This window comes from Prenolepis imparis, unplaced genomic scaffold, assembly GCF_030444845.1.
Source record: "Prenolepis imparis isolate NDT839.2.m4 unplaced genomic scaffold, iyPreImpa1.0 SCAF_2, whole genome shotgun sequence".
NCBI lineage: Eukaryota > Metazoa > Arthropoda > Insecta > Hymenoptera > Formicidae > Prenolepis > Prenolepis imparis.
In genome coordinates this window covers 19,457,469-19,485,415 of record NW_028141160.1, presented here as the reverse complement: position 1 = coordinate 19,485,415, position 27,947 = coordinate 19,457,469, and the positions used below count along the sequence as shown (strand labels likewise).

Genomic DNA, 27,947 nt, shown 5'->3' with positions numbered 1-27,947 from the left:
ATCCTATTTATTTTGTGAACGACAAATTTTTGCGAAAATATTGTTCACAAAATAAACAGGGTGAAAACTTTAAAAATTAACATCTATATATATATATATATATATATGTATATATATATATATGCATATATATTCGCAATTTTAATAATAAGTAATAATGATTAAAGTAATAAAAAAACTATAGAGATTAAAGAACAATTTAATTAAATGTATGTATATATACTTATATACGTTATACATACATAATTTACCCACAACAAAATTGTAATATAATACAAGTCTGAGATCAAAATCGAGTATTTATTCCCAAGTAATAAACGTCGTCAGAGAGAGAGGCGGGGCTGTATGTGTAGGTATATTTTGACTTATAATAAAATATAAAATAATTTCTTTTGTACATATTATAAATTAATATTTTATAATGGATTATAAATTTTTTAAAATATTTTACTTTTAATGACAATATAAAGAAAGTATTATAAAAATACACAAATATTGAAATCTTTGTATAATATATATAAAATAAATATAAAATATTTATTTCAACTATAGCATGAGTTTTGTAAAACATTTTTAAGATATGGATCATATAAATGACCCGAGGAATTTGCCAACGAAAGCTAACAAATACCTTTAAAAAATAATTATTTTAAACTTCTTTTATTGAACTATATTACAAATCATTTCTAATGTGCCTTAGAATCTGGTGGTAAACATGGAGGAATTTATGAAGTTCTCGAACGATCGCGAAAAAATTATCCTGCAAAAGTATATAGATCGTTACGCTACATTTATAACAACTGTTGCAATATCCTTCAGTATAGCAGGAATTACTGTCATTTGTGCCCCTTTATTTACACATCAAGATTTTCCTTTGAACGCATGGTATCCGTTCTCAACGGAACCATTGTTACAAAAGTTTATTATCTACGTCATACATATTTTTGTATGCCTGCACACTGCTTTCTGTATTAATACGGACATTATGATTGCCGTTTTCTTTTTCTATTCAGCATCCAGATTGGAGATGTTGGCATTTGAAATAGAGCACGCTACTAATGAAGCTCATATCGTATCGACTATCAAGAAACATCAGGAAATAATAGAGTAAGATAGAAATAATATTTCCTTTCAAAACAATACAGAATAGTATACTACCGTTTTACTTGAAGAAGTTTAAATAATCAGTACATACATACGTAAATATATGCGTAGCTGCCATATATTTATGATAAATAATTTTTTTGTCTATTGCGAGGAGCAAGAAAAAGTAAAGCTTAATTTAATACGCATACATTTTTAATTTATTAAACAGCTATTTATTGTATAAGATTATATATTTTAATTTTATTTGAAATCAAAAAACTATGAATTTTTTATGTATTTATAATATAATTTTATGCGTGTAATAATAACAAATATCAGAAAAATTTATAAATATATATTTATAGATATAAAATATATATATATGTATATATACATTGATTTAATTATAATATGTTGCAATGTTATATTTAATGTTTACAAAGTTTAAAGAGTATTGTAATAGCATGTTTATTTCTATTTACATTTTAATATAACACAATTTTTGAGGCGTCGTGTTATTTGTATGCACATGTAAGGTAATATTGTTCACTTGTTTGTCAGTATGGTTTCATTAGTTTATTAAACTGCATTATGTTATATTTACCGAAAAATTGTCTATATCTATAATAATGTTATTTTAAAAAAATATATAGGACAAAATTCTTTTATCAAAATTGTCCCAATTTATTTATTTGGATGCTCTAAAACTGACAATTATACATTAAAAGAATAATATTTCGAGATATTTATATCAATATTTATAAAAACAGTACTAAAAAAGAAAGAATAAAAAAAGAGTATAGTTAAGAAAATCGATTCTCAATAAGTTTATTTGCAAAATCTTATAGGTTTTGTATATTCTATACAAGAACTAACAAAAAAATTTTGCGAACGCAAAAATTCTAATTTTAATGTAATTTCAAACACACTTGTAGAAAGGGAGCAAATGAATAAATTTAAAAATGTTTAGTTAGTGTTGAAAACTTTTATTTTAAGTATTTAATTTAAAGTAAATTTTTAGAATTATTTTAGTCTGCAATTTTATTTTTCATCCAAACATAAAAATATGTGAATAAACGAAAATCTTTTACACATGTGTCATTACACATATTTCCTTTTTTATTACTACTTTTCATAAATTTAATAATTTTAATAATACATAATAATGACTTTATTTTTAAATTTGCTAATTTCTTTATATGAACAGATTTACTTCAAAAGCACAGCAGACTCTTCAACATATACTTTTTAAAACTAATTTCACGATGGGATTTACAGTAATCAGCGGTGGTTTTCCTATATTATATGTAAGCATTTTCTGACATAATATAAATGTAAATAAGTGCGCAAATATTAAGATTTACAATTTATGAGTTTTTAATTTTGGAAACGCAGGTACAATCTAGTATTCTGATTCCTCAATTTATATCTATAGTAGTGGCTGCTTTACAACGACTATTTATCACAGCATGGACAGCAGATGATTTGAGGGAAGTCGTAAGTTCTCTAACAAGATAATAAATAATTATAATAAAACTCTTATAAGCACATATCTATTTTATCATTATGTGACATATTTAGATGACATTCATATTCAGTAGTAAAAAAATTTTTTATATTTCTTTAATTTTTGTACTTAAGCTTAAAATTACATCTGTTACATTAGAAATAATAAAATGCAACAACATTTGATTAAAAAAAAATAAAATAAAATAAAATAAGCCAAAGAAATATAAAACAAAATTGTATGTATATAATTATTTAATATTATAATATTATAAATATATGTATATATTATATAATACACTAAAAAATAATAATAACTGTAAGTCTATATGATATAAGCAATCAGGAATTGATATATTCTAATTTTACATAACTAGAACAACACAAGCGCGTGCTACGCGCGCGCCATTCTTCAATTTTATATTAAAAAGAACGATATTATAAAAATGATATTTTTATATAAAGTTTGTTTAAATTTGATTAACATTTTTTGACAGAAATCAAATAATTAAAGCGTTAATTTGCTAATTAAATTTTAAAATAAAAATATGTTATAAAAATTAAAAATGTTATAAATAATATCACAAATAATATGTTAACTACTTAAAACTCGAATAATATATTTCATTGTTTGCAGAAAACTTTTATATATATAATACAATGTACTATCGAAATATACAAGCAATAAAATTTTTGGCTATTCTTCGAATATCAAAAATTGATACTTTGTAGCAGCGGATCCTATATGGCGATAACTTTTATTATGTATATCAAATAAAAGAATTTGCACGCTTGTATCTATTTGGTATAAAAATAATCTGCAAACAACGTACTATTGAAAAAAACAAGCGATAAATTATATTGGTTCTTTATATTAAATAAATACGAGCATGCAAATTATTTTATATAATATACATAATATAAGTCTGCTAACCCTAGTCTAGGGTTCGTGGCTACAAAGTTTCATCTCTAAATATACTAAAAAAAGAAGAAAATTCATCGCTCGTTTTTTGTTAATAGTACATTGTATGCAGATTACTTTTATACCAAACAGATTCGAGCGTACAAGTTTTTTTTATATAATACACATAATATAAGTCTGAGTTTTATAGATCCGCGGCAATAAAGTATAGATTTTTAATATTTTAATAAGAGACAAAAATTCATCACTTGTTTTTTTTTAATAGTACATTTTATGCAGATTACTTTTATACCAAATATATTCGAGCTTACACATTTTTTCGTTTAATACACATAATAAAATTCTGCTTTATATAAGGTCCGCGGTTATAAAGTATCGATTTGGAATATTCTAAAAAAACCCAAAAATTAATCGAATGTTTTTTTTAATAGTACATTTTATGCAGATTTCTCTTATACCAAATAGATTCGAGCGTACAAATTTTTTTGTTTAATACACATAATACAATTCTGCTTTATATAAGGTCCGCGGTTATATAGTATCGATTTTGAATATTCTAAGAAAAGCCAATAATTAATTGAATGTTTTTTTTAATAGTACATTTTATGCAGATTTCTCTTATACCAAACAGATTCGAGCGTACAAATTTTTTCGTTTAATACACATAATATAATTCTGCTTTATATAGAATCCGCGATTATAAAGTATCGATTATTAATATTTTAATAAGAGCCAAAAATTAATCGATTGTTCTTTTTAGTAGTACATTTCATACAGATTACTTTTATACCAAACAAATTCGAGCGTACAAATTTTTTCGTTAAATACACATAGTATAATTCTTCGTTATATAAACTTAGCGTTAATAAAGTATCGATTTTTAATATTTTAAAGAAAGCCAAAAATTATATAACAGTTTTTTTTAATAGCACATTATATGCAGATTATTTCTGTACAAAATAGATTCGAGCCTACAAATTTTTTCATTTAATACACATAATATGAATCTGAGTTCTAATGGGTTCCCAGCAAAAAAGTATAGATTTTTAATATTTAAAATAGAGCCAAAAATTAATCATTTATATATTTCAACAGTGTATTGTTTGCAGATTATTTTAGTACCATAAGTATACTAGCGTACAAACTTTTTGATCCATTATACGTAAAATGAATCAGCGCCGTATAGGGTCCACGGTTTAAACATTTTAATTTTTAATATTTCAAAACGAGCCAAAAATTAATCTTTTATATATTTCAACACTACATTATATGCACATATTGATGGTACCATCAGCATACCAGCGTACAAACTTTTTGATATAATACACGTAATATTATTGTGCGCCGAATGGGGCCAGCGACGTAAAAATGTTAATTTTCAATATTTTAAAACGTGCCAAAAATTATTCTTTCATATATTTTAACAGTACATTGTCTACACATTATGAAGGTACCATCAGCATACCAGCGTACAAACTTTTTGGTATAATACACGTAATATTATTGTGCGCCGAATGGGGCCAGTGACGTAAAAATTTTAATTTTCAATATTTTAAAACGAGCCAAACATTAATCTTTCATATATTTCAACACTACATTATATGCAAATTATGATGGTACCATCAGCATACCAGCGTACAAACTTTTTGGTATAATACACGTAATATAATTGTGAGCCGCATGGGGTCCGCGGTATAAACATTTTAATTTTCAATATTTTAAAACGCGCCAAAAATTATTCTTTCATATATTTTAACAGTACATAGTCTACACATTATGAAGGTACCATCAGAATACCAGCCTACAAACTTTTTGATATAATATACGTAATAAAATTGTGCGCCGTATGGGAATCGCGACTTAAAAGTTTTAATTTTCAATATTTTAGAACGAGCCAAAAATTAATCTTTTATATATTTTAACAGTACATTATATGCACATTATGTTGGTACCATCAGCATACCAGCGTACATATTTTTGAACCATTATACGTAAAATAAATCCGCGCCTTATGGGGTCAGCGGCTTAAAAGTTTTGATTTTCAATATTTTAAAACGAGCCAAAAATTAATCTTATATATATTTCAACAGTACATTGTCTACACATTATGAAGGTACCATCAGCATACCAGCGTACAAACTTTTTGGTATAATACACGTAATATTATTGTGCGCCGAATGGGGCCAGCGACGTAAAAATTTTAATTTTCAATATTTTCAAACGAGCCAAACATTAATCTTTCATATATTTCCACACTACATTATATGCACATTATGATGGTACCATCAGCATACCAGCGTACAAACTTTTTGGTATAATACACGTAATATAATTGTGAGCCGCATGGGGTCCGCGGTATAAACATTTTAATTTTCAATATTTTAAAACGCGCCAAAAATTATTCTTTCATATATTTTAACAGTACATAGTCTACACATTATGAAGGTACCATCAGAATACCAGCCTACAAACTTTTTGATATAATATACGTAATAAAATTGTGCGCCGTATGGGAATCGCGACTTAAAAGTTTTAATTTTCAATATTTTAGAACGAGCCAAAAATTAATCTTTTATATATTTTAACAGTACATTATATGCATATTATGTTGATACCATCAGCATACCAGCGTACATATTTTTGAACCATTATACGTAAAATAAATCCGCGCCTTATGGGGTCAGCGGCTTAAAAGTTTTAATTTTCAATATTTTAAAACGAGCCAAAAATTAATCTTATATATATTTCAACAGTACATTATATGTACATTATGTTGGTACCATCAGCATACCAGCGTACAAACTTTTTGGTATAATACACGTAAAATAATAGTGCGCCGTATGGGAATCACAGCATAAAAGTTTTAATTTTCAATATTTTAAAACGAGCCATAATTATTCTTTCATATACTTTAACAGTACATTGTCTATACATTATGAAGGTATCATTAGAATACCAGCCTACAAACTTTTTGATGTAATATACGTAATATAATTGTGCGCCGTATGGGAATCGCGGTTTAAAAGTATTAATTTTCAATATTTTAAAACGCACCAAAAATTATTCTTTCATATATTTTAACAGTACATTGTCGACACATTATGAAGGTACCATCAGAATACCTGCCTACAAACTTTTTGATGTAATATACGTAATATAATTGTACGCCGTATGGGAATCGCGACTTAAATGTTTTAATTTTCAATATTTTAGAACGAGCCAAAAATTAATCTTTTATATATTTTAACAGTACATTATATGCACATTATGATGGAACCATAAGCATACCAGCGTACAAATTTTTGAACCATTATACGTAAATAAATTCGCGCCTTATGGGGTCAGCGGCTTAAAAGTTTTAATTTTCAATATTTTAAAACGAGCCAAAAATTAATCTTATATATATTTCAACAGTACATTGTCTACACATTATCAAGGTACCATCAGAATACCAGCCTACAAACTTTTTGATATAATATACGTAATGTAATTGTGCGCCGTATGGGAATCGCGGCTTAAAAGTTTTTATTTTCAATATTTTAAAACGAGCCAAAAATTAATTGTATATATTGTTCAACAGTATATTGTTTGCACATTATATTGGTATCATCAACTTACCAGCCTACAAACTTTTTGATCTATTATACGTAAAATAAATCCGCGCCATAAGGGGTCAGCGGTTTAAAAATTATAATTTTCAATATTTTAAAACGAGCCAATTATTAATCGTATATATATTTCAACTGTACATTGTCTGTACATTATATTGGTACCTTCAGCATACCAGCCTACAAATTTTTTGATTTAATATACGTAATATAATTGTGCGCCGTATGGGATCAGCGATTTAAAATTTTTAATATTCTATATTTTAAAACGCGCGAAAAATTAATCTTTCATATATTTTAACTGTACATTGTGTGCACATTATGATGGTACTATCAGCATACCAGCCTACAAGCTTTTAGTATTATTACAGAAATCAGCTGATTAAAACGTTAATTTGGTAATTATTTTTAAAATATGAATATATGTTATAACATTTAAAATAATAATATGGTTTAAATAATGTATATTATATTTCCTTAAACTCGATTAATGTTTATGACAGCTATCAGCTGATTTCTGTCAAATATATTAATTGCAGATAAAGCATTATAACATATTATTTATAAAATTATTATTTTAATTTTTATAACATATTTTGATTTTAAAATTTAATTAGTAATGTAATGCTATAATCATCTGATTTCTGTCAAAAAATATTAGACAAGTTTAAACAAACTTTATTTAAAAACATCATTCTTTTTTATATAAAAATCGAGGAATGGCGTAGCGCGCGCTTATGTTGTTCTAGTTCTATTTTAAAAAGACATATTAAGTTGATTCTCGCAAATATTGTTGCCTCTTTTCCGCGAATATATTAATCAAGTTTAAAGTATTATAACATATTATTTAAAACATATTATTATTTTATTTAATTTTATTTTGGACTAACAGTCAAACTGCTAACTGCTAATTCTCGGGATGACAGCCTCTCCATGCTAGGAATATATCGCACAACCCGAATGTCAAAAATATTAAACAAATTTATAGTATTATAACATATTAATTAAAACATATTAGTTTATTAAATTTTATTTTGGACTAACTGTCAATCTGCTAACTGCTAACTCTCGCGATGACAGTCTTTCGATGCTACGAATTTAACACACAACGTAAATCGACAGAGAGCCAATCACATACGCGGAAAAACGGCATCAATACGTGCGATATATTCGACTTGGAGCACTTCACGGTACACACGACTTTTCTTATAGTAGATTATACATAAACTATAAAATATCTCGTAAACTATTGTATTTTAAGTTATAGTCATTTTATCCTTATAACTTTTTATGCAAAAAATTGCTAGATATCGATTTATATAAAAAAAAATTGAGGTGGTTCCATTTAAAAGACTAGGACAACTTTTAAATAATTTTGAAAAATAATTAAAGTTATCAACTATAATCAAGATTATCTATTTTTCCTCACAATCAAATAAATATTTTTCTACAATATTTAGTTTTTACGATATTTGTAATGTGCAAATAAATAGAACACCTTGTATAATTTTATTACATAAAATATAATTTGTGATCTGTTTTTTTATTTATAGAGTACGCGACTTTCTTGGTCGGTATATGGTACGTCATGGATTGGTAAAACGCAAAAAATGAAGAGTGATATTTTCATAATGCTTCAAAAAAGTCAACAACCACTATTGATATCTATGGGTAATTTATTACCCGCCCTTACTCTAGAATATTATGCCAATGTGAGAAACTTTTTTTTATTAAAAATATATATTATTACTTTTATATTTGTGGCGTAATACTTGCATATGTTCACAGTTTGTAACCAAGGTCTTGTCATATTTTATGGCGATGAGAGTAATGATTGCTGAATAAGTCCAACAAATAAAGAAAACTGTAAAATAAAAGAAAGAAAAGAGAGTTGTTAAAATAAAAGTATAGATATACATTAGATATATTTATTTAGATTTTAAATTACTTTGTTTTATTAGTGGTAACTAATATATATATATATATATATATATATATATTTAATAGCATACTATTTTATTTATTTTTCTTTAATTTATTGATAAATCCAAATTTTTAAAATATAGAAATTGCCTTACTGGTTCCACAACATTTGTCAGCGTCACATAAGAGTGCCACGCCCAAGCCTTATTCTAAAAATTTGGAACGCTCCACATCTGAATCACTCTTGCGCCAATATAAAAGGCGTGGCATTCACTATAAAGTTGAATAAACGCAGGTCTAAATTTGACAGATCTTCTGTTTCGGTACACACTTGCGCCATGCGGTACTGTCGAAATTTTTTTCATTTGCAAACTGAGAACAAAACATGACAATCTCACAGATAATGCTTATTAGCGTTTCATGCTAAATTCTAGAGTGAAATGTGATCACTGCCATGGAAACGCTTAGTCACTTCTACCAAGATTAATTACGCACTTTGCGTGCATGCATGCACATGTTTCTTATTTTACTTATATTTCCTCGTATTATTTCAATTATCAAAATCATTAAATATTTCTTATAACACTTGCAGCGTCGCTACTATATCAAAATAAATTAAGAACAATTTTCTAATTTTGTGGTTTTACATTTAAATAGTGCTATAAGTTAATAATCGGAGCAATAAATGAAATAGCAATCTATGCGTATTATAAAATTATAAAATTATGAAGTTTATAGAGTAGTAAAAGCAAATAGCTGATCAACAACAGTATAGATATTTATCTTAATTATCGAGGGGTTTATGCGTGCCATATATCGCACGTATTTCAACTTTATTTCTCATGATCATAGGAAAATATACTAGTTAGATACTAATTATCATGAGAGATCAAACGCTAGCCGACAAATAATTAATGCGCTATTGATTGCACCATTTCGCCCCCAACTACTCTATCTTTCCTTTCCTATATTTCTGCGATGCGCTGCTTAATGCCTCGTAGTTACTGAGAATATTCTAGATAGCAATCAATGACACGTTATGGCATTTATTCACCTGAAGTTTCAACAGATATTTTACCTCCTCCGAGTATTGGGGACTATTACCAACACGTGGCCGCCGCATCCGGATATTGAAAAAAATAAGCTTCTTCTTCGTAATTTTTATTACTACGTTTGTATCTTCATATTCGCATTGACGTGGATAGGAATGTTAATAAGTGCATACAAAAATCGAAACAATGATGTCGGCGAGTTAATGAAGAACGTATCACATTTGACATGTTTTACGGAAGCTATTCTCACTTCATTTTTGTGCACAGTTAAAAGAAGACAGTTACAGGTAATATTTATCGATAATATTCTTTCATATGTATGCTAATAATATTTAATAACTATTTTTCAATAATTTATTTTGAGCTAATTAAAATTGCTAGTAATTGTAATTAATATAATTAATTTCGAATTAAAGAACAAACTTATATAAAGTGAAGATTTTACAAATGCAATTATATTTCTAATGAATACATGTAGATTATAATGCAATTTAATGCAATAAAGTTGAAAATTTTACGCATGATTCTTTGATTAAATGTCTTAGATTGTTAATTTATAAAAATTAAAATTTAAAATTTTATTTTATTTTATTTTTAATAGAATTTTATTTATATATGTATTGTTTTGTAATTATAAAAATATTGAAAAAATCTTATATACATATATATACATATTTCAGTAAATTTTAATTATAATTATATGTATATATATAAATAAATTATTTTACAACAAATTCTTTATTTTTGGATTTGTTATTCTTATTTATTACAATCGGTTTATACTATGCAATAATTTCATAACAACACATATGCATTTGTGTGTGTATATTTTAATTTATGGGTGCATATTTAATTTAAGAAATATATGTGGTGCGTGTGCGTGCGTGTGTGCATTACATAGTAATATCAATTTGACATTGAACAACGTTGTCAAGATCACGTAAAGATCACCTTGAAATTTTTAAATGGGAACCCCCATTTTTTATTGCATATCCTTATATGTAGTTTTATCTCAAGAGCTTTTAAAACACTATAATAAAGTATTTATTTATTCAATACTTTTTGAATTATAATCTTTGAAATTTTTTACAGTATTTTGACATAAAATACAAAATATCAAACATTCTGTTTTTGGTAATCTTACATTAATATTTTTATGCACAGAATAATGAGACCAAATGACCCAGGGTCTACCAGCAAAAGTTAACAATACATTCAAAAATAAATTATTTTTAACTTTTTCTATTGAACTATAAATATAAATGGTTTCCAATATGTTCTAGAATCTAGTGGTAAACATCGAAGAATTTATAAAGTTTTCGAAGGATCGCGAAAGAGTTATCTTGCAAAAGTATACAGATCGTTACGCTACATTTTTAACAACTGTTGCAATATCCTTCGCTATGGCAGGGATTGCTGTCCTCTGTGCTCCTTTATTTACACCTCAGGATTTTCCTTCAAGCGTATGATATCCGTTCTCGACGGAACCATTGTTACGAAAGTTTATTGTCTACATCATACAAATTTTTGCATGCATGCACGTTACTTTGTCTATTAATGCGGATATTATGATTGCCGTTTTCTTTTTCTATTCAGCATCTAGATTGGAAATGTTGGCATTTGAAATAGAGCACGCTACTGATGAAGCTCATGTCATATCGTCTATCAGGAAACATCAGGAAATAATAAAGTAAGATAGAAATAATATATTTACATTTTTCAAAACATTACAGAATAGTGTACCGATTACACTGGTCGACAAAAAATGACTTTTTGTCAGGTTCGGAAATTCCGAAAGCGTTTTATTATATCTAATAATGTTATTTAAAAAAGTTTAATTAGTGTTAAAATTTTTATTTTATATAAGTCAAATTTTAAAGCAAATTTTGAATTAATTTAGTCTCCAATTTTATCTTTTATCCAATAAATATGTGAATAAAAAATAATCTTTTACATATGTGCCATTACACATATTTTCTTTTTTATTACTACTTTTCATAAATTTAGTAACTTTATAATAATATAATAATAGTGACTTTATTTTTTTTAATTTGCTCATTTCTTTATATGAACAGATTTACTACAAAAACACAGCAAACTATTAAATATATACTTTTTAAAACTAATTTCACGATGGCCTTTACTGTAATTAGCGGTGGTTTTCCTTTATTATATGTAAGCATTTTATGATATAATATAACTATAAGTGCATATAAGTATTAAGACTTATAATTTAAGAACTTTTAATTTTGAAAACGCAGTTACAATCTAGTATTCTGATTCCTCAATTTATATCTATGGCAGTAGGCGCTTTACAACGATTGTTTATCACAGCATGGACAGCCGATGATTTAAAAGAAGTCGTAAGCTCTTTAACTAAATAATAAACAATTATAATAAAAATCTTATAAACACACATCTGTTATGTTATTATATAATCATATTCAGCTATATTAACATTTAACATTTTCAAATTTTTTTTATATTTCTTCAATTTTGGGTTCTTAAGCTTAAAACTATTTCCGTTAGAAATAATAAAATGCAACACTTGATTAAAAACATAAATAAAATAAAGTAAGTTAAAAAAAATATAAATGTGTTTTACTATAATTTAATTATATATAATCATAAATATATGTATGTGTATAATACAAAAAAAATAATAATAACTATAAGTCTGCATGATATAAGCAAGCATGATTTGTATACTCTAATTTGACATAATTTTAAAATATCTTGTGAACTATTTTCTCTTTTGGACATTTTACCCTTATAACTCATGCGAGGTATCAATATGTAATATATATAATATGGAATAGTTTTATTTCAAAAATTATATAAATCTTTAAATAATTTTGAAAAATGACCTTAATTAAAATTATCAATTATTTTTCTCTTTTAGTCAAGATTATCAACTATTTTTTCTTCGAAATCATATAAATTTTCTTTAACACATTTTATTTCTACAATATTTAGTTTTTACGATATTTGTAATGTACAAATAAATAGAACACCTCGTATAATTTTATTACATAAAAAAATAAAATATAATTTGTGATCTGTTTTATTTATAGAGTACGCGACTTTCTTGGTCAATATATGGTACGTCATGGATTGGTAAAACGCAGAAAATGAAGAATGACATTTTCATAATGCTTCAAAAAAGTCAGCGACCATTTTTAATATCTATGGGTGGTTTATTACCCGCTCTTACTCTAGAATATTATGCTAATGTGAGAAACTTTTTTTTAATTAAAAATATACAGGATGCTTTCTAAATAAATACAAAAAATTGAAGGAGAGATTCCTTGGCTTATTTAATGAAGAAAAGGTATAATAGTTTTTCATATAAAGTATAATAGGTTTTCATAATTTTTTCACAACTTTGACATTTTGTATTTTGAAAACGAAACTGATGCTTAGAGAACATATGTGTTTATAGAATATCTTTTCTTCATAAATTAAGCCAAGGAATATTCTCTTCAATTTTTTGTACTTACTTGGGACACACTTTTATGTATTACTTCACAAGATTTATATTATGTATATTCGCAGTTTGTAACCACGGTCTTGTCATATTTTATGACGCTAAGAGTAGTGATTGCCGCATAAGTCTTGTAGATAAGGAAAACTATAAAATAGAAGAAAAAGATAAGAGATGTTAAAATAAAATGCATAATAAATTACAAAATTTATAATAATTATCATTTACCAAAGAATGTGAAAATTCGTAATAATTATATTTTCTTCAATTATTTTAATTATTACTACAAAAATCATTAATCGTTTATCCTCGATCTTTCAAACACTTTTCAAAGTTACTATACATGAACAATAAATTAATATATGGAACAGTTTAATATTTACAGTTCTACATTTAAATAGTACTTTAAGTTTATAATTAAACAGAACAATAAATATAATAGCGATCTATGTGCCTATGTTGCTATTATAAAATTATAAACATTACAGAGTAGTAGAGAAGCAAGAAGTGGATCGACAACAATGTGGCTACTTATTGCAATTATCGAAAAATTTATGCGTGCCATATCTCGCACGTATTTCACCTTTATTTCCCACAATCATGGAAGATTAGATACTATTAATTACCATGAGGAATTAAACGCTAGCATATAAATAATTCATGCGCTATTGATTGCACCACTTCGTCTTCAACTGCCATTTCCTGCAATATAATATTTCTTTGATGCACTGCTTAATGCCTCGTTAGTTACCCAAAATATTCTGTACAACAAAAATTAATGCTATGATATTACATGTATTCAACCTGAAGTTTCAACGGATATTTTCGTCCTCCATATGTTCTAGACCATTACCAACATGTGTTTACAGCATTCGGATATTGAAAAAAACAAGCTCCTTCTTCGTAATTTTTATTAATACGCTGTTATTTTCCTATTTGCGACAATGGATAATATTAATAAGTGCATAAAAACAAAACAATAATGTCGGCGAGTTAATAAAGAACGTGTTTCATATGACATCTCCAATGGAATATACTGATTCAATTCAATTCTGTGCACAGTTAAGAGAAAACAACTTACAGGTAACGATATTTATTATCAAAAATAGTCTTTTAATGTATAATAATTTTTAATAACTATATTTTTGAGATAATTTATTTCTGCATTAATAAAAGTTGTTAATGATTAATACGATTACTTTTTGAACAGAAAATAAGTTAATATAAAGTCAAGATTTTACCAATGCTAAATATTTTGTTGCACAAATTAAATGTGATACAATTAAATACAGTCGAACTTCGCTAATTTGAAATTGAAGGAAAGAAAACAATTTTTCGAATTGTATAGATTTTGAATTATAGAGTTTTTTAAATTACAGAGGTGTATAAAAAGTTCGAATTATAGAGATTTAGCTATTTCGTTTATTTAGTTACAATATAAAATTAATCTATAAAAATAATCGCAAATGTACTTTAAAAGTACATTAAATTTAAGGATATTTTTTACAATGTATATAATGTCAGATAAGTTCAAACAAACATTTTTAATATGCAAAACATTAACAGTTTGTTTCAAATTACAGAGGCTTTGTCTTTGAAAATTCGAATTACAGAGTCTTTGTTTATGAAAATTCAAATTACAGAAGCTTCGTTTTCGAAAATTCGAATTACAGAGGTCAAATGTCGCTCCAAAAACTTCGAGTTAATTTCATATTTTTTGTCGACTTATATATAGAGGTTTTCTCAAGGTAAACGAACATTGTTTCGATTTATAGAGGTTTTCGAATTAGCGAGGTTCGACTGTATAATTAAATATAATTAGAAACTTTTTAATAATTTATGACAATTAATTGCGCTTTACAACGAATTACAGCATAGGCAACCGATGATTTGAGGGAAGTCGTAAATTCTCTGTGAAGGTAAAAAATGTACGACAATAAGTTTATAAATATAGGCCCTCGCATTTATTTTGTCATATCATCATATTCAATTGACAACACATTTTTGAATAGCCCCGCATAAATTCTATAAGTAGAAACAATTTATAAAATAGAAGAAATAAAAGAGTTTGTAAAATAAAAATATAGATATACATTTAATTTTAAATTGCAATATTTTAATTTATTAATGGCAAATTCTATTTAATAAAAAATATACTATTTATATTTTTCTTTTATTTAGTAAATCAAAATTATAAAATATAATTTATTAACAATTATTATTAGAATTAAAAATCATTATTGTTACAAATAGAAAAATAATAGAACATTTTTTTAGATTTATTTTCTATTTCAAATATTCAAATGTCGTGCTTTGTAATGTTGTTGGAGTTGCATTTATCTTGTAAAAATAAATATCTTTACGTACAAGTAAAATGTGAGCTTCTTACGATACATTTCTATCTATCGATAAAATTAACGTTTGCTGATATGTTCTAATCTACAATGAGTCAGTTATCTTAAAAGTTCAAAATGTTTAGTATAAAATTGATTATATAATATTTTTAATACATACATAGATCGATATTTATTTAGCAGCATCGCTATTTATATTGTATAAAATTAAAATTAATTAACGATCAAAAATTCACAATTATAATCTATATACATATATAAATGTAAGTAAAACTTTTTTTTATATCTTCATAAATATTATTAAAAATATACAAATAAAAAGTCAAACATCGCGGTTCTGTTTAAAATTTTAAAAATTGATCTCTTTGTTTGCATTTAATTTTGTTTAATAATATAAAATTTTTTAATTTCTAATTTTGAATTTATCTTTACATATATTTAGCAAACTTCAATTTTTTAAATATTTACAAAAACATACACATTTAGTTACTTTTGTAAAAAATTAAAATGAAAACCTTCTTTAATAACTAAAGTAAGAAATTTGCAATACAATTCAAAATTATGTCAATTCCATATAAACAAATAATGATTAATATTTCATTTAAAAACATTTTTAATATTTTATTAATTAATACAAACAAAAACCATAATATTCCATTATTATGTTGAAAGATATGATCTCATACTGTTAATTCACTTCAGTAATAAATAGATGTTCGCTTGTATATTACGGCTCGAATATCATGGCAAAGTCAGAGGAAATATATTTGCTTTAACAAAAAGACATACACAGTACTTCCTAACAATCGGATAACTGCTAACGCCTTGCATAATATTTAATTTTAATGAATTAAGTGCGGAAGTTTCACGATAGTTCAGATATCGCATCTATTACTGGTGTCTTATCTGCTTCGTTGTAGCTTGTTATTATCCTTACATATAGATGCAATGCTAACCAAGCGTATGATTATAAGTGTCTAAGGGGATACTTTATTCATTAACAGGTTTCCATAACTACTAGCTTCGTCGTTTTTCCATTCAAAAATAAAAAGCGAATACGGATCGATATTGCTCTTTTTCCATTGTATCGAAAAACACCAAACACGTTTAATACAAATGGCTGTCAAATCAAAACTAATCTATGAATCAGTCTGAAATTTGGTATGGCGTCGTTTGAAAGAAGTTAATACACGATGATAATGCGAACTTCCCTCAGCAATACCACCTTGTCTTCAAACACGGGTACTTATTGATCCACCCTAGTACATGTAATATTATTGTGCGCCGAATGGGGCCAGCGACGTAAAAATTTTAATTTTCAATATTTTAAAACGAGCCAAACATTAATCTTTCATATATTTCAACACTACATTATATGCACATTATGATGGTACCATCAGCATACCAGCGTACAAACTTTTTGGTATAATACACGTAATATAATTGTGAGCCGCATGGGGTCCGCGGTATAAACATTTTAATTTTCAATATTTTAAGACGAGCCAAAAATACATCGATTATACATTTTAATAATACATTGATTATAGAATCATTTGGTACCAAACAGACACCAGCGTACAAATTTTTTAACTTGATATACATAAAATAATGTTGCGTCGCATAGGGTCAGCGGTAAAAAAGTATCGATTTCTAATATTTTAAGACGAGCCAAAAATTCATCGATTATACATTTTAATAATACTTTTATTACAGAATCTTTTGGTACCATGCAGACACCAGCGTACAAATTTTTTAATACGATAAACATAAAAAAAGGATGCGTCGCACAGGGTCCGCGTCAAAAAAGTATCGATTTCTAATATTTTAAGACGAGCCAAAAATACATCGATTATACATTTTAATAGTACATTGATTATAGAATCATTTGGTACCAAACAGACACCAGCGTACAAATTTTTTAACTTGATATACATAAAATAATGTTGCGTCGCAAAGGGTCAGCGGTAAAAAAATATCGATTTCTAATATTTTAAGACGAGCCAAAAATTCATCGATTATACATTTTAATAGTACATTGATTACAGAATCTTTTGGTACAATGCAGACACCAGCGTACAAATATTTTAATACGATAAACATAAAATAAAGATGCGTCGCACAGGGTCCGCGTCAAAAAAGTATCAATTTCGAATATTTTAAGACGAGCCAAAAATTCATCGATTATACATTTTAATAATACATTGATTACAGAATCTTTTGGTACCAAGCAGACAACAGCGTACAAACTTTTTCATTTGCTATACATAAATTAAGGATGCGTCGCATAGGGTCAGCGGCATAAATGTATTAATTTCTAATATTTTAAGACGAGCCAAAAATTCATCGATTATACATTTTAATAGTACATTGATTACAGAATCTTTTGGTACCAAGCAGACAACAGCGTACAAACTTTTTCATTTGCTATACATAAATTAAGGATGCGTCGCATAGGGTCAGCGGCATAAATATATTAATTTCTAATATTTTAAGACGAGCCAAAAATTCATCGATTATACATTTTAATAGTACATTGATTACAGAATCTTTTGGTACCATGCAGACACCAGCGTACAAATTTTTTAATACGATAAACATAAAATAAAGATGCGTCGCACAGGGTCCGCGTCAAAAAAGTATGAATTTCGAATATTTTAAGACGAGCCAAAAATTCATCGATTATACATTTTAATAATACATTGATTACAGAATCTTTTGGTACCATGCAGACACCAGCGTACAAATTTTTTAATACGATAAACATAAAATTAGGATGCGTCGCACAGGGTCCGCGTCAAAAAAGTATCAATTTCTAATATTTTAAGACGAGCCAAAAATTCATCGATTATACATTTTAATAATACATTGATTACAGAATCTTTTGGTACCAAGCAGACAACAGCGTACAAACTTTTTCATTTGCTATACATAAATTAAGGATGCGTCGCATAGGGTCAGCGGCATAAATGTATTAATTTCTAATATTTTAAGACGAGCCAAAAATACATCGATTATACATTTTAATAGTACATTGATTATAGAATCATTTGGTACCAAACAGACACCAGCGTACAAATTTTTTAACTTGATATACATAAAATAATGTTGCGTCGCATAGGGTCAGCGGTAAAAAAATATCGATTTCTAATAGTTTAAGACGAGCCAAAAATTCATCGATTATACATTTTAATAGTACATTGATTACAGAATCTTTTGGTACAATGCAGACACCAGAGTACAAATTTTTTAATACGATAAACATAAAATAAAGATGCGTCGCACAGGGTCCGCGTCAAAAAAGTATCAATTTCGAATATTTTAAGACGAGCCAAAAATTCATCGATTATACATTTAAATAGTACATTGATTACAGAATCTTTTGGTACAATGCAGACACCAGCGTACAAATTTTTTAATACGATAAACATAAAATAAAGATGCGTCGCACAGGGTCCGCGTCAAAAAAGTATCGATTTCTAATATTTTAAGACGAGCCAAAAATTCATCGATTATACATTTTAATAGTACATTGATTATAGAATCATTTGGTACCAAACAGACACCAGCGTACAAATTTTTTAATACGATAAACATAAAATAAAGTTGCGTCGCACAGGGTCCGCGTCAAAAAAGTATCGATTTCTAATATTTTAAGACGAGCCAAAAATTCATCGATTATACATTGTAATAGTACATTGATTATAGAATCATTTGGTACCAAACAGACACCAGCGTACAAATTTTTTAACTTGATATACATAAAATGATGTTGCGTGGCATAGGGTCAGCGGTAAAAAAGTATCGATTTCTAATATTTTAAGACGAGCCAAAAATTCATCGATTATACATTTTAATAGTACATTGATTACAGAATCTTTTGGTACCATGCAGACACCAGCGTACAAATTTTTTAATACGATAAACATAAAATAAGGATGCGTCGCACAGGGTCAGCGGTAAAAAAGTATCGATTTCTAATATTCAAAGACGAGCCAAAAATTCATCGATTATACATTTTAATAATACATTTATTACAGAATCTTTTGGTACCAAGCAGACAACAGAGTACAAACTTTTTCATTTGCTATACATAAATTAAGGATGCGTCGCATAGGGTCAGCGGCATAAATGTATTAATTTCTAATATTTTAAGACGAGCCAAAAATACATCGATTATACATTTTCATAGTACATTGATTACAGAATCTTTTGGTACAATGCAGAGACCAGCGTACAAATTTTTTAACTTGATATAGATAAAATAATGTTGCGTCGCACAGGGTCCGCGTCAAAAAAGTATCGATTTCTAATATTTTAAGACGAGCCAAAAATACATCGATTATACATTTTAATAGTACATTGATTACAGAATCTTTTGGTACAATGCAGACACCAGCGTACAAATTTTTTAATACGATAAACATAAAATAAATATGCGTCGCACAGGGTCCGCGTAAAAAAAGTATTAATTTCTAATATTTTAAGATGAGCCAAAAATTCATCGATTATATATTTTAATAATACTTTAATTACAGAATCTTTTGGTACCATGCAGACACCAGCGTACAAATTTTTTAATACGATAAACATAAAATAAGTATGCGTCGCACAGGGTCCGCGTCAAAAAAGTATCAATTTCTAATATTTTAAGACGAGCCAAAAATTCATCGATTATACATTTTAATAGTACATTGATTATAGAATCATTTGGTACCAAACAGACACCAGCGTACAAATTTTTTAACTTGATATACATAAAATAATGTTGCGTCGCATTGGGTCAGCGGTAAAAAAGTATCGATTTCTAATATTTTAAGACGAGCCAAAAATTCATCGATTATACATTTTAATAGTACATTGATTACAGAATCTTTTGGTACATTGCAGACACCAGCGTACAAAAATTTTTTAATACGATAAACATAAAATAAAGATGCGTCGCACAGGGTCCGCGTCAAAAAAGTATCAATTGCGAATATTTTAAGACGAGCCAAAAATTCATCGATTATACATTTTAATAATACATTGATTACAGAATCTTTTGGTACCATGCAGACACCAGCGTACAAATTTTTTAATACGATAAACATAAAATTAGGATGCGTCGCACAGGGTCCGCGTCAAAAAAGTATCAATTTCTAATATTTTAAGACGAGCCAAAAATTCATCGATTATACATTTTAATAATACATTGATTACAGAATCTTTTGGTACCAAGCAGACAACAGCGTACAAACTTTTTCATTTGCTATACATAAATTAAGGATGCGTCGCATAGGGTCAGCGGCATAAATGTATTAATTTCTAATATTTTAAGACGAGCCAAAAATTCATCGATTATACATTTTAATAGTACATTGATTACAGAATCTTTTGGTACCATGCAGACACCAGCGTACAAATTTTTTAATACGATAAACATAAAATAAAGATGCGTCGCACAGGGTCCGCGTCAAAAAAGTATCAATTTCGAATATTTTAAGACGAGCCAAAAATTCATCGATTATACATTTTAATAATACATTGATTACAGAATCTTTTGGTACCATGCAGACACCAGCGTACAAATTTTTTAATACGATAAACATAAAATTAGGATGCGTCGCACAGGGTCCGCGTCAAAAAAGTATCAATTTCTAATATTTTAAGACGAGCCAAAAATTCATCGATTATACATTTTAATAATACATTGATTACAGAATCTTTTGGTACCAAGCAGACAACAGCGTACAAACTTTTTCATTTGCTATACATAAATTAAGGATGCGTCGCATAGGGTCAGCGGCATAAATGTATTAATTTCTAATATTTTAAGACGAGCCAAAAATTCATCGATTATACATTTTAATAGTACATTGATTACAGAATCTTTTGTTACAATGCAGAGACCAGCGTACAAATTTTTTAACTTGATATACATAAAATAATGTTGCGTCGCATAGGGTCAGCGGTAAAAAAGTATCGATTTCTAATATTTTAAGACGAGCCAAAAATTCATCGATTATACATTTTAATAGTACATTGATTACAGAATCTTTTGGTACAATGCAGACACCAGCGTACAAATTTTTTAATACGATAAACATAAAATAAAGATGCGTCGCACAGGGTCCGCGTCAAAAAAGTATCAATTTCGAATATTTTAAGACGAGCCAAAAATTCATCGATTATACATTTTAATAATACATTGATTACAGAATCTTTTGGTACCAAGCAGACAACAGCGTACAACCTTTTTCATTTGCTATACATAAATTAAGGATGCGTCGCATAGGGTCAGCGGCATAAATGTATTAATTTCTAATATTTTAAGACGAGCCAAAAATTCATCGATTATACATTTTAATAGTACATTGATTACAGAATCTTTTGTTACAATGCAGAGACCAGCGTACAAATTTTTTAACTTGATATACATAAAATAATGTTGCGTCGCATAGGGTCAGCGGTAAAAAAGTATCGATTTCTAATATTTTAAGACGAGCCAAAAATTCATCGATTATACATTTTAATAGTACATTGATTACAGAATCTTTTGGTACAATGCAGACACCAGCGTACAAATTTTTTAATACGATAAACATAAAATAAAGATGCGTCGCACAGGGTCCGCGTCAAAAAAGTATCAATTTCGAATATTTTAAGACGAGCCAAAAATTCATCGATTATACATTTTAATAATACATTGATTACAGAATCTTTTGGTACCAAGCAGACAACAGCGTACAACCTTTTTCATTTGCTATACATAAATTAAGGATGCGTCGCATAGGGTCAGCGGCATAAATGTATTAATTTCTAATATTTTAAGACGAGCCAAAAAGTCATCGATTATACATTTTAATAGTACATTGATTACAGAATCTTTTGGTACCAAGCAGACAACAGCGTACAAACTTTTTCATTTGCTATACATAAATTAAGGATGCGTCGCATAGGGTCAGCGGCATAAATGTATTAATTTCTAATATTTTAAGACGAGCCAAAAATTCATCGATTATACATTTTAATAGTACATTGATTACAGAATCTTTTGGTACCATGCAGACACCAGCGTACAAATTTTTTAATACGATAAACATAAAATAAGGTTGCGTCGCACAGGTTCCTTGTCAAAAAAGTAACAATTTCTACTATTTTAAGACGAGCCAAAAATTCATCGATTATACATTTTAATAATACATTGATTACAGAATCTTTTGGTACCAAGCAGACAACAGCGTACAAACTTTTTCATTTGCTATACATAAATTAAGGTTGCGTCGCACATGGTCCGCGTCAAAAAAGTATCGATTTCTAATATTTTAAGACGAGCCAAAAATTCATCGATTATACATTGTAATAGTACATTGATTATAGAATCATTTGGTACCAAACAGACACCAGCGTACTAATTTTTTAACTTGATATACATAAAATAATGTTGCGTCGCATAGAGTCAGCGGTAAAAAAGTATCGATTTCTAATATTTTATGACGAGCCAAAAATTCATCGATTATACATTTTAATAATACATTTATTACAGAATCTTTTGGTACCATGCAGACACCAGCGTACAAATTTTTTAATACGATAAACATAAAATAAGGATGCGTCGCACAGGGTCCGCTTCAAAAAAGTATCGATTTCTAATATTTTAAGACGAGCCAAAAATTCATCGATTATACATTTTAATAGTACATTGATTACAGAATCTTTTGGTACCATGCAGACACCAGCGTACAAATTTTTTAATACGATAAACATAAAATTAGGATGCGTCGCACAGGGTCCGCGTCAAAAAAGTATCAATTTCTAATATTTTAAGACGAGCCAAAAATTCATCGATTATACATTTTAGTAATACATTGATTACAGAATCTTTTGGTACCATGCAGACACCAGCGTACAAATTTTTTAATACGATAAACATAAAATAAGGATGCGTCGCACAGGGTCCGCGTCAAAAAAGTATCAATTTCTAATATTTTAAAACGAGCCAAAAATTCATCGATTATACATTTTAATAATACTTTTATTACAGAATCTTTTGGTACCATGCAGACACCAGCGTACAAATTTTTTAATACGATAAACATAAAATAAAGATGCGTCGCACAGGGTCCGCGTCAAAAAAGTATCGATTTCTAATATTTTAAGACGAGCCAAAAATTCATCGATTATACATTTTAATAGTACATTGATTATAGAATCATTTGGTACCAAACAGACACCAGCGTACAAATTTTTTAATACGATAAACATAAAATAAAGTTGCGTCGCACAGGGTCCGCGTCAAAAAAGTATCGATTTCTAATATTTTAAGACGAGCCAAAAATTCATCGATTATACATTGTAATAGTACATTGATTATAGAATCATTTGGTACCAAACAGACACCAGCGTACAAATTTTTTAACTTGATATACATAAAATGATGTTGCGTGGCATAGGGTCAGCGGTAAAAAAGTATCGATTTCTAATATTTTAAGACGAGCCAAAAATTCATCGATTATACATTTTAATAGTACATTGATTACAGAATCTTTTGGTACCATGCAGACACCAGCGTACAAATTTTTTAATACGATAAACATAAAATAAGGATGCGTCGCACAGGGTCAGCGGTAAAAAAGTATCGATTTCTAATATTCAAAGACGAGCCAAAAATTCATCGATTATACATTTTAATAATACATTTATTACAGAATCTTTTGGTACCAAGCAGACAACAGAGTACAAACTTTTTCATTTGCTATACATAAATTAAGGATGCGTCGCATAGGGTCAGCGGCATAAATGTATTAATTTCTAATATTTTAAGACGAGCCAAAAATACATCGATTATACATTTTCATAGTACATTGATTACAGAATCTTTTGGTACAATGCAGAGACCAGCGTACAAATTTTTTAACTTGATATAGATAAAATAATGTTGCGTCGCACAGGGTCCGCGTCAAAAAAGTATCGATTTCTAATATTTTAAGACGAGCCAAAAATACATCGATTATACATTTTAATAGTACATTGATTACAGAATCTTTTGGTACAATGCAGACACCAGCGTACAAATTTTTTAATACGATAAACATAAAATAAATATGCGTCGCACAGGGTCCGCGTAAAAAAAGTATTAATTTCTAATATTTTAAGATGAGCCAAAAATTCATCGATTATATATTTTAATAATACTTTAATTACAGAATCTTTTGGTACCATGCAGACACCAGCGTACAAATTTTTTAATACGATAAACATAAAATAAGTATGCGTCGCACAGGGTCCGCGTCAAAAAAGTATCAATTTCTAATATTTTAAGACGAGCCAAAAATTCATCGATTATACATTTTAATAGTACATTGATTATAGAATCATTTGGTACCAAACAGACACCAGCGTACAAATTTTTTAACTTGATATACATAAAATAATGTTGCGTCGCATTGGGTCAGCGGTAAAAAAGTATCGATTTCTAATATTTTAAGACGAGCCAAAAATTCATCGATTATACATTTTAATAGTACATTGATTACAGAATCTTTTGGTACATTGCAGACACCAGCGTACAAAAATTTTTTAATACGATAAACATAAAATAAAGATGCGTCGCACAGGGTCCGCGTCAAAAAAGTATCAATTGCGAATATTTTAAGACGAGCCAAAAATTCATCGATTATACATTTTAATAATACATTGATTACAGAATCTTTTGGTACCATGCAGACACCAGCGTACAAATTTTTTAATACGATAAACATAAAATTAGGATGCGTCGCACAGGGTCCGCGTCAAAAAAGTATCAATTTCTAATATTTTAAGACGAGCCAAAAATTCATCGATTATACATTTTAATAATACATTGATTACAGAATCTTTTGGTACCAAGCAGACAACAGCGTACAAACTTTTTCATTTGCTATACATAAATTAAGGATGCGTCGCATAGGGTCAGCGGCATAAATGTATTAATTTCTAATATTTTAAGACGAGCCAAAAATTCATCGATTATACATTTTAATAGTACATTGATTACAGAATCTTTTGGTACCATGCAGACACCAGCGTACAAATTTTTTAATACGATAAACATAAAATAAAGATGCGTCGCACAGGGTCCGCGTCAAAAAAGTATCAATTTCGAATATTTTAAGACGAGCCAAAAATTCATCGATTATACATTTTAATAATACATTGATTACAGAATCTTTTGGTACCATGCAGACACCAGCGTACAAATTTTTTAATACGATAAACATAAAATTAGGATGCGTCGCACAGGGTCCGCGTCAAAAAAGTATCAATTTCTAATATTTTAAGACGAGCCAAAAATTCATCGATTATACATTTTAATAATACATTGATTACAGAATCTTTTGGTACCAAGCAGACAACAGCGTACAAACTTTTTCATTTGCTATACATAAATTAAGGATGCGTCGCATAGGGTCAGCGGCATAAATGTATTAATTTCTAATATTTTAAGACGAGCCAAAAATTCATCGATTATACATTTTAATAGTACATTGATTACAGAATCTTTTGTTACAATGCAGAGACCAGCGTACAAATTTTTTAACTTGATATACATAAAATAATGTTGCGTCGCATAGGGTCAGCGGTAAAAAAGTATCGATTTCTAATATTTTAAGACGAGCCAAAAATTCATCGATTATACATTTTAATAGTACATTGATTACAGAATCTTTTGGTACAATGCAGACACCAGCGTACAAATTTTTTAATACGATAAACATAAAATAAAGATGCGTCGCACAGGGTCCGCGTCAAAAAAGTATCAATTTCGAATATTTTAAGACGAGCCAAAAATTCATCGATTATACATTTTAATAATACATTGATTACAGAATCTTTTGGTACCAAGCAGACAACAGCGTACAACCTTTTTCATTTGCTATACATAAATTAAGGATGCGTCGCATAGGGTCAGCGGCATAAATGTATTAATTTCTAATATTTTAAGACGAGCCAAAAATTCATCGATTATACATTTTAATAGTACATTGATTACAGAATCTTTTGTTACAATGCAGAGACCAGCGTACAAATTTTTTAACTTGATATACATAAAATAATGTTGCGTCGCATAGGGTCAGCGGTAAAAAAGTATCGATTTCTAATATTTTAAGACGAGCCAAAAATTCATCGATTATACATTTTAATAGTACATTGATTACAGAATCTTTTGGTACAATGCAGACACCAGCGTACAAATTTTTTAATACGATAAACATAAAATAAAGATGCGTCGCACAGGGTCCGCGTCAAAAAAGTATCAATTTCGAATATTTTAAGACGAGCCAAAAATTCATCGATTATACATTTTAATAATACATTGATTACAGAATCTTTTGGTACCAAGCAGACAACAGCGTACAACCTTTTTCATTTGCTATACATAAATTAAGGATGCGTCGCATAGGGTCAGCGGCATAAATGTATTAATTTCTAATATTTTAAGACGAGCCAAAAAGTCATCGATTATACATTTTAATAGTACATTGATTACAGAATCTTTTGGTACCAAGCAGACAACAGCGTACAAACTTTTTCATTTGCTATACATAAATTAAGGATGCGTCGCATAGGGTCAGCGGCATAAATGTATTAATTTCTAATATTTTAAGACGAGCCAAAAATTCATCGATTATACATTTTAATAGTACATTTATTACAGAATCTTTTGGTACCATGCAGACACCAGCGTACAAATTTTTTAATACGATAAACATAAAATAAGGTTGCGTCGCACAGGTTCCTTGTCAAAAAAGTAACAATTTCTACTATTTTAAGACGAGCCAAAAATTCATCGATTATACATTTTAATAATACATTGATTACAGAATCTTTTGGTACCAAGCAGACAACAGCGTACAAACTTTTTCATTTGCTATACATAAATTAAGGTTGCGTCGCACATGGTCCGCGTCAAAAAAGTATCGATTTCTAATATTTTAAGACGAGCCAAAAATTCATCGATTATACATTGTAATAGTACATTGATTATAGAAT

At 28.0% G+C, this 27,947-nt stretch overlaps 1 protein-coding gene and 1 pseudogene across 1 annotated transcript; both read left to right on the top strand.

The window, feature by feature from the left end:
- Positions 1–700: 700 nt before the first annotated feature.
- On the top strand, positions 701–8,967 carry LOC145932940 (odorant receptor 10-like). The gene is made up of 5 exons (XM_083032165.1): positions 701–1,107; positions 2,294–2,393; positions 2,482–2,583; positions 8,676–8,834; positions 8,911–8,967. The coding sequence occupies exons 1-5, from the start codon at positions 716–718 to the stop codon at positions 8,965–8,967; spliced, it is 810 nt and encodes a 269-aa protein (XP_082888291.1). The 5' UTR covers positions 701–715.
- A 1,117-nt stretch (positions 8,968–10,084) lies between these two features.
- Positions 10,085–13,709, top strand: LOC145932938 (uncharacterized; annotated as a pseudogene).
- Positions 13,710–27,947: the final 14,238 nt, after the last annotated feature.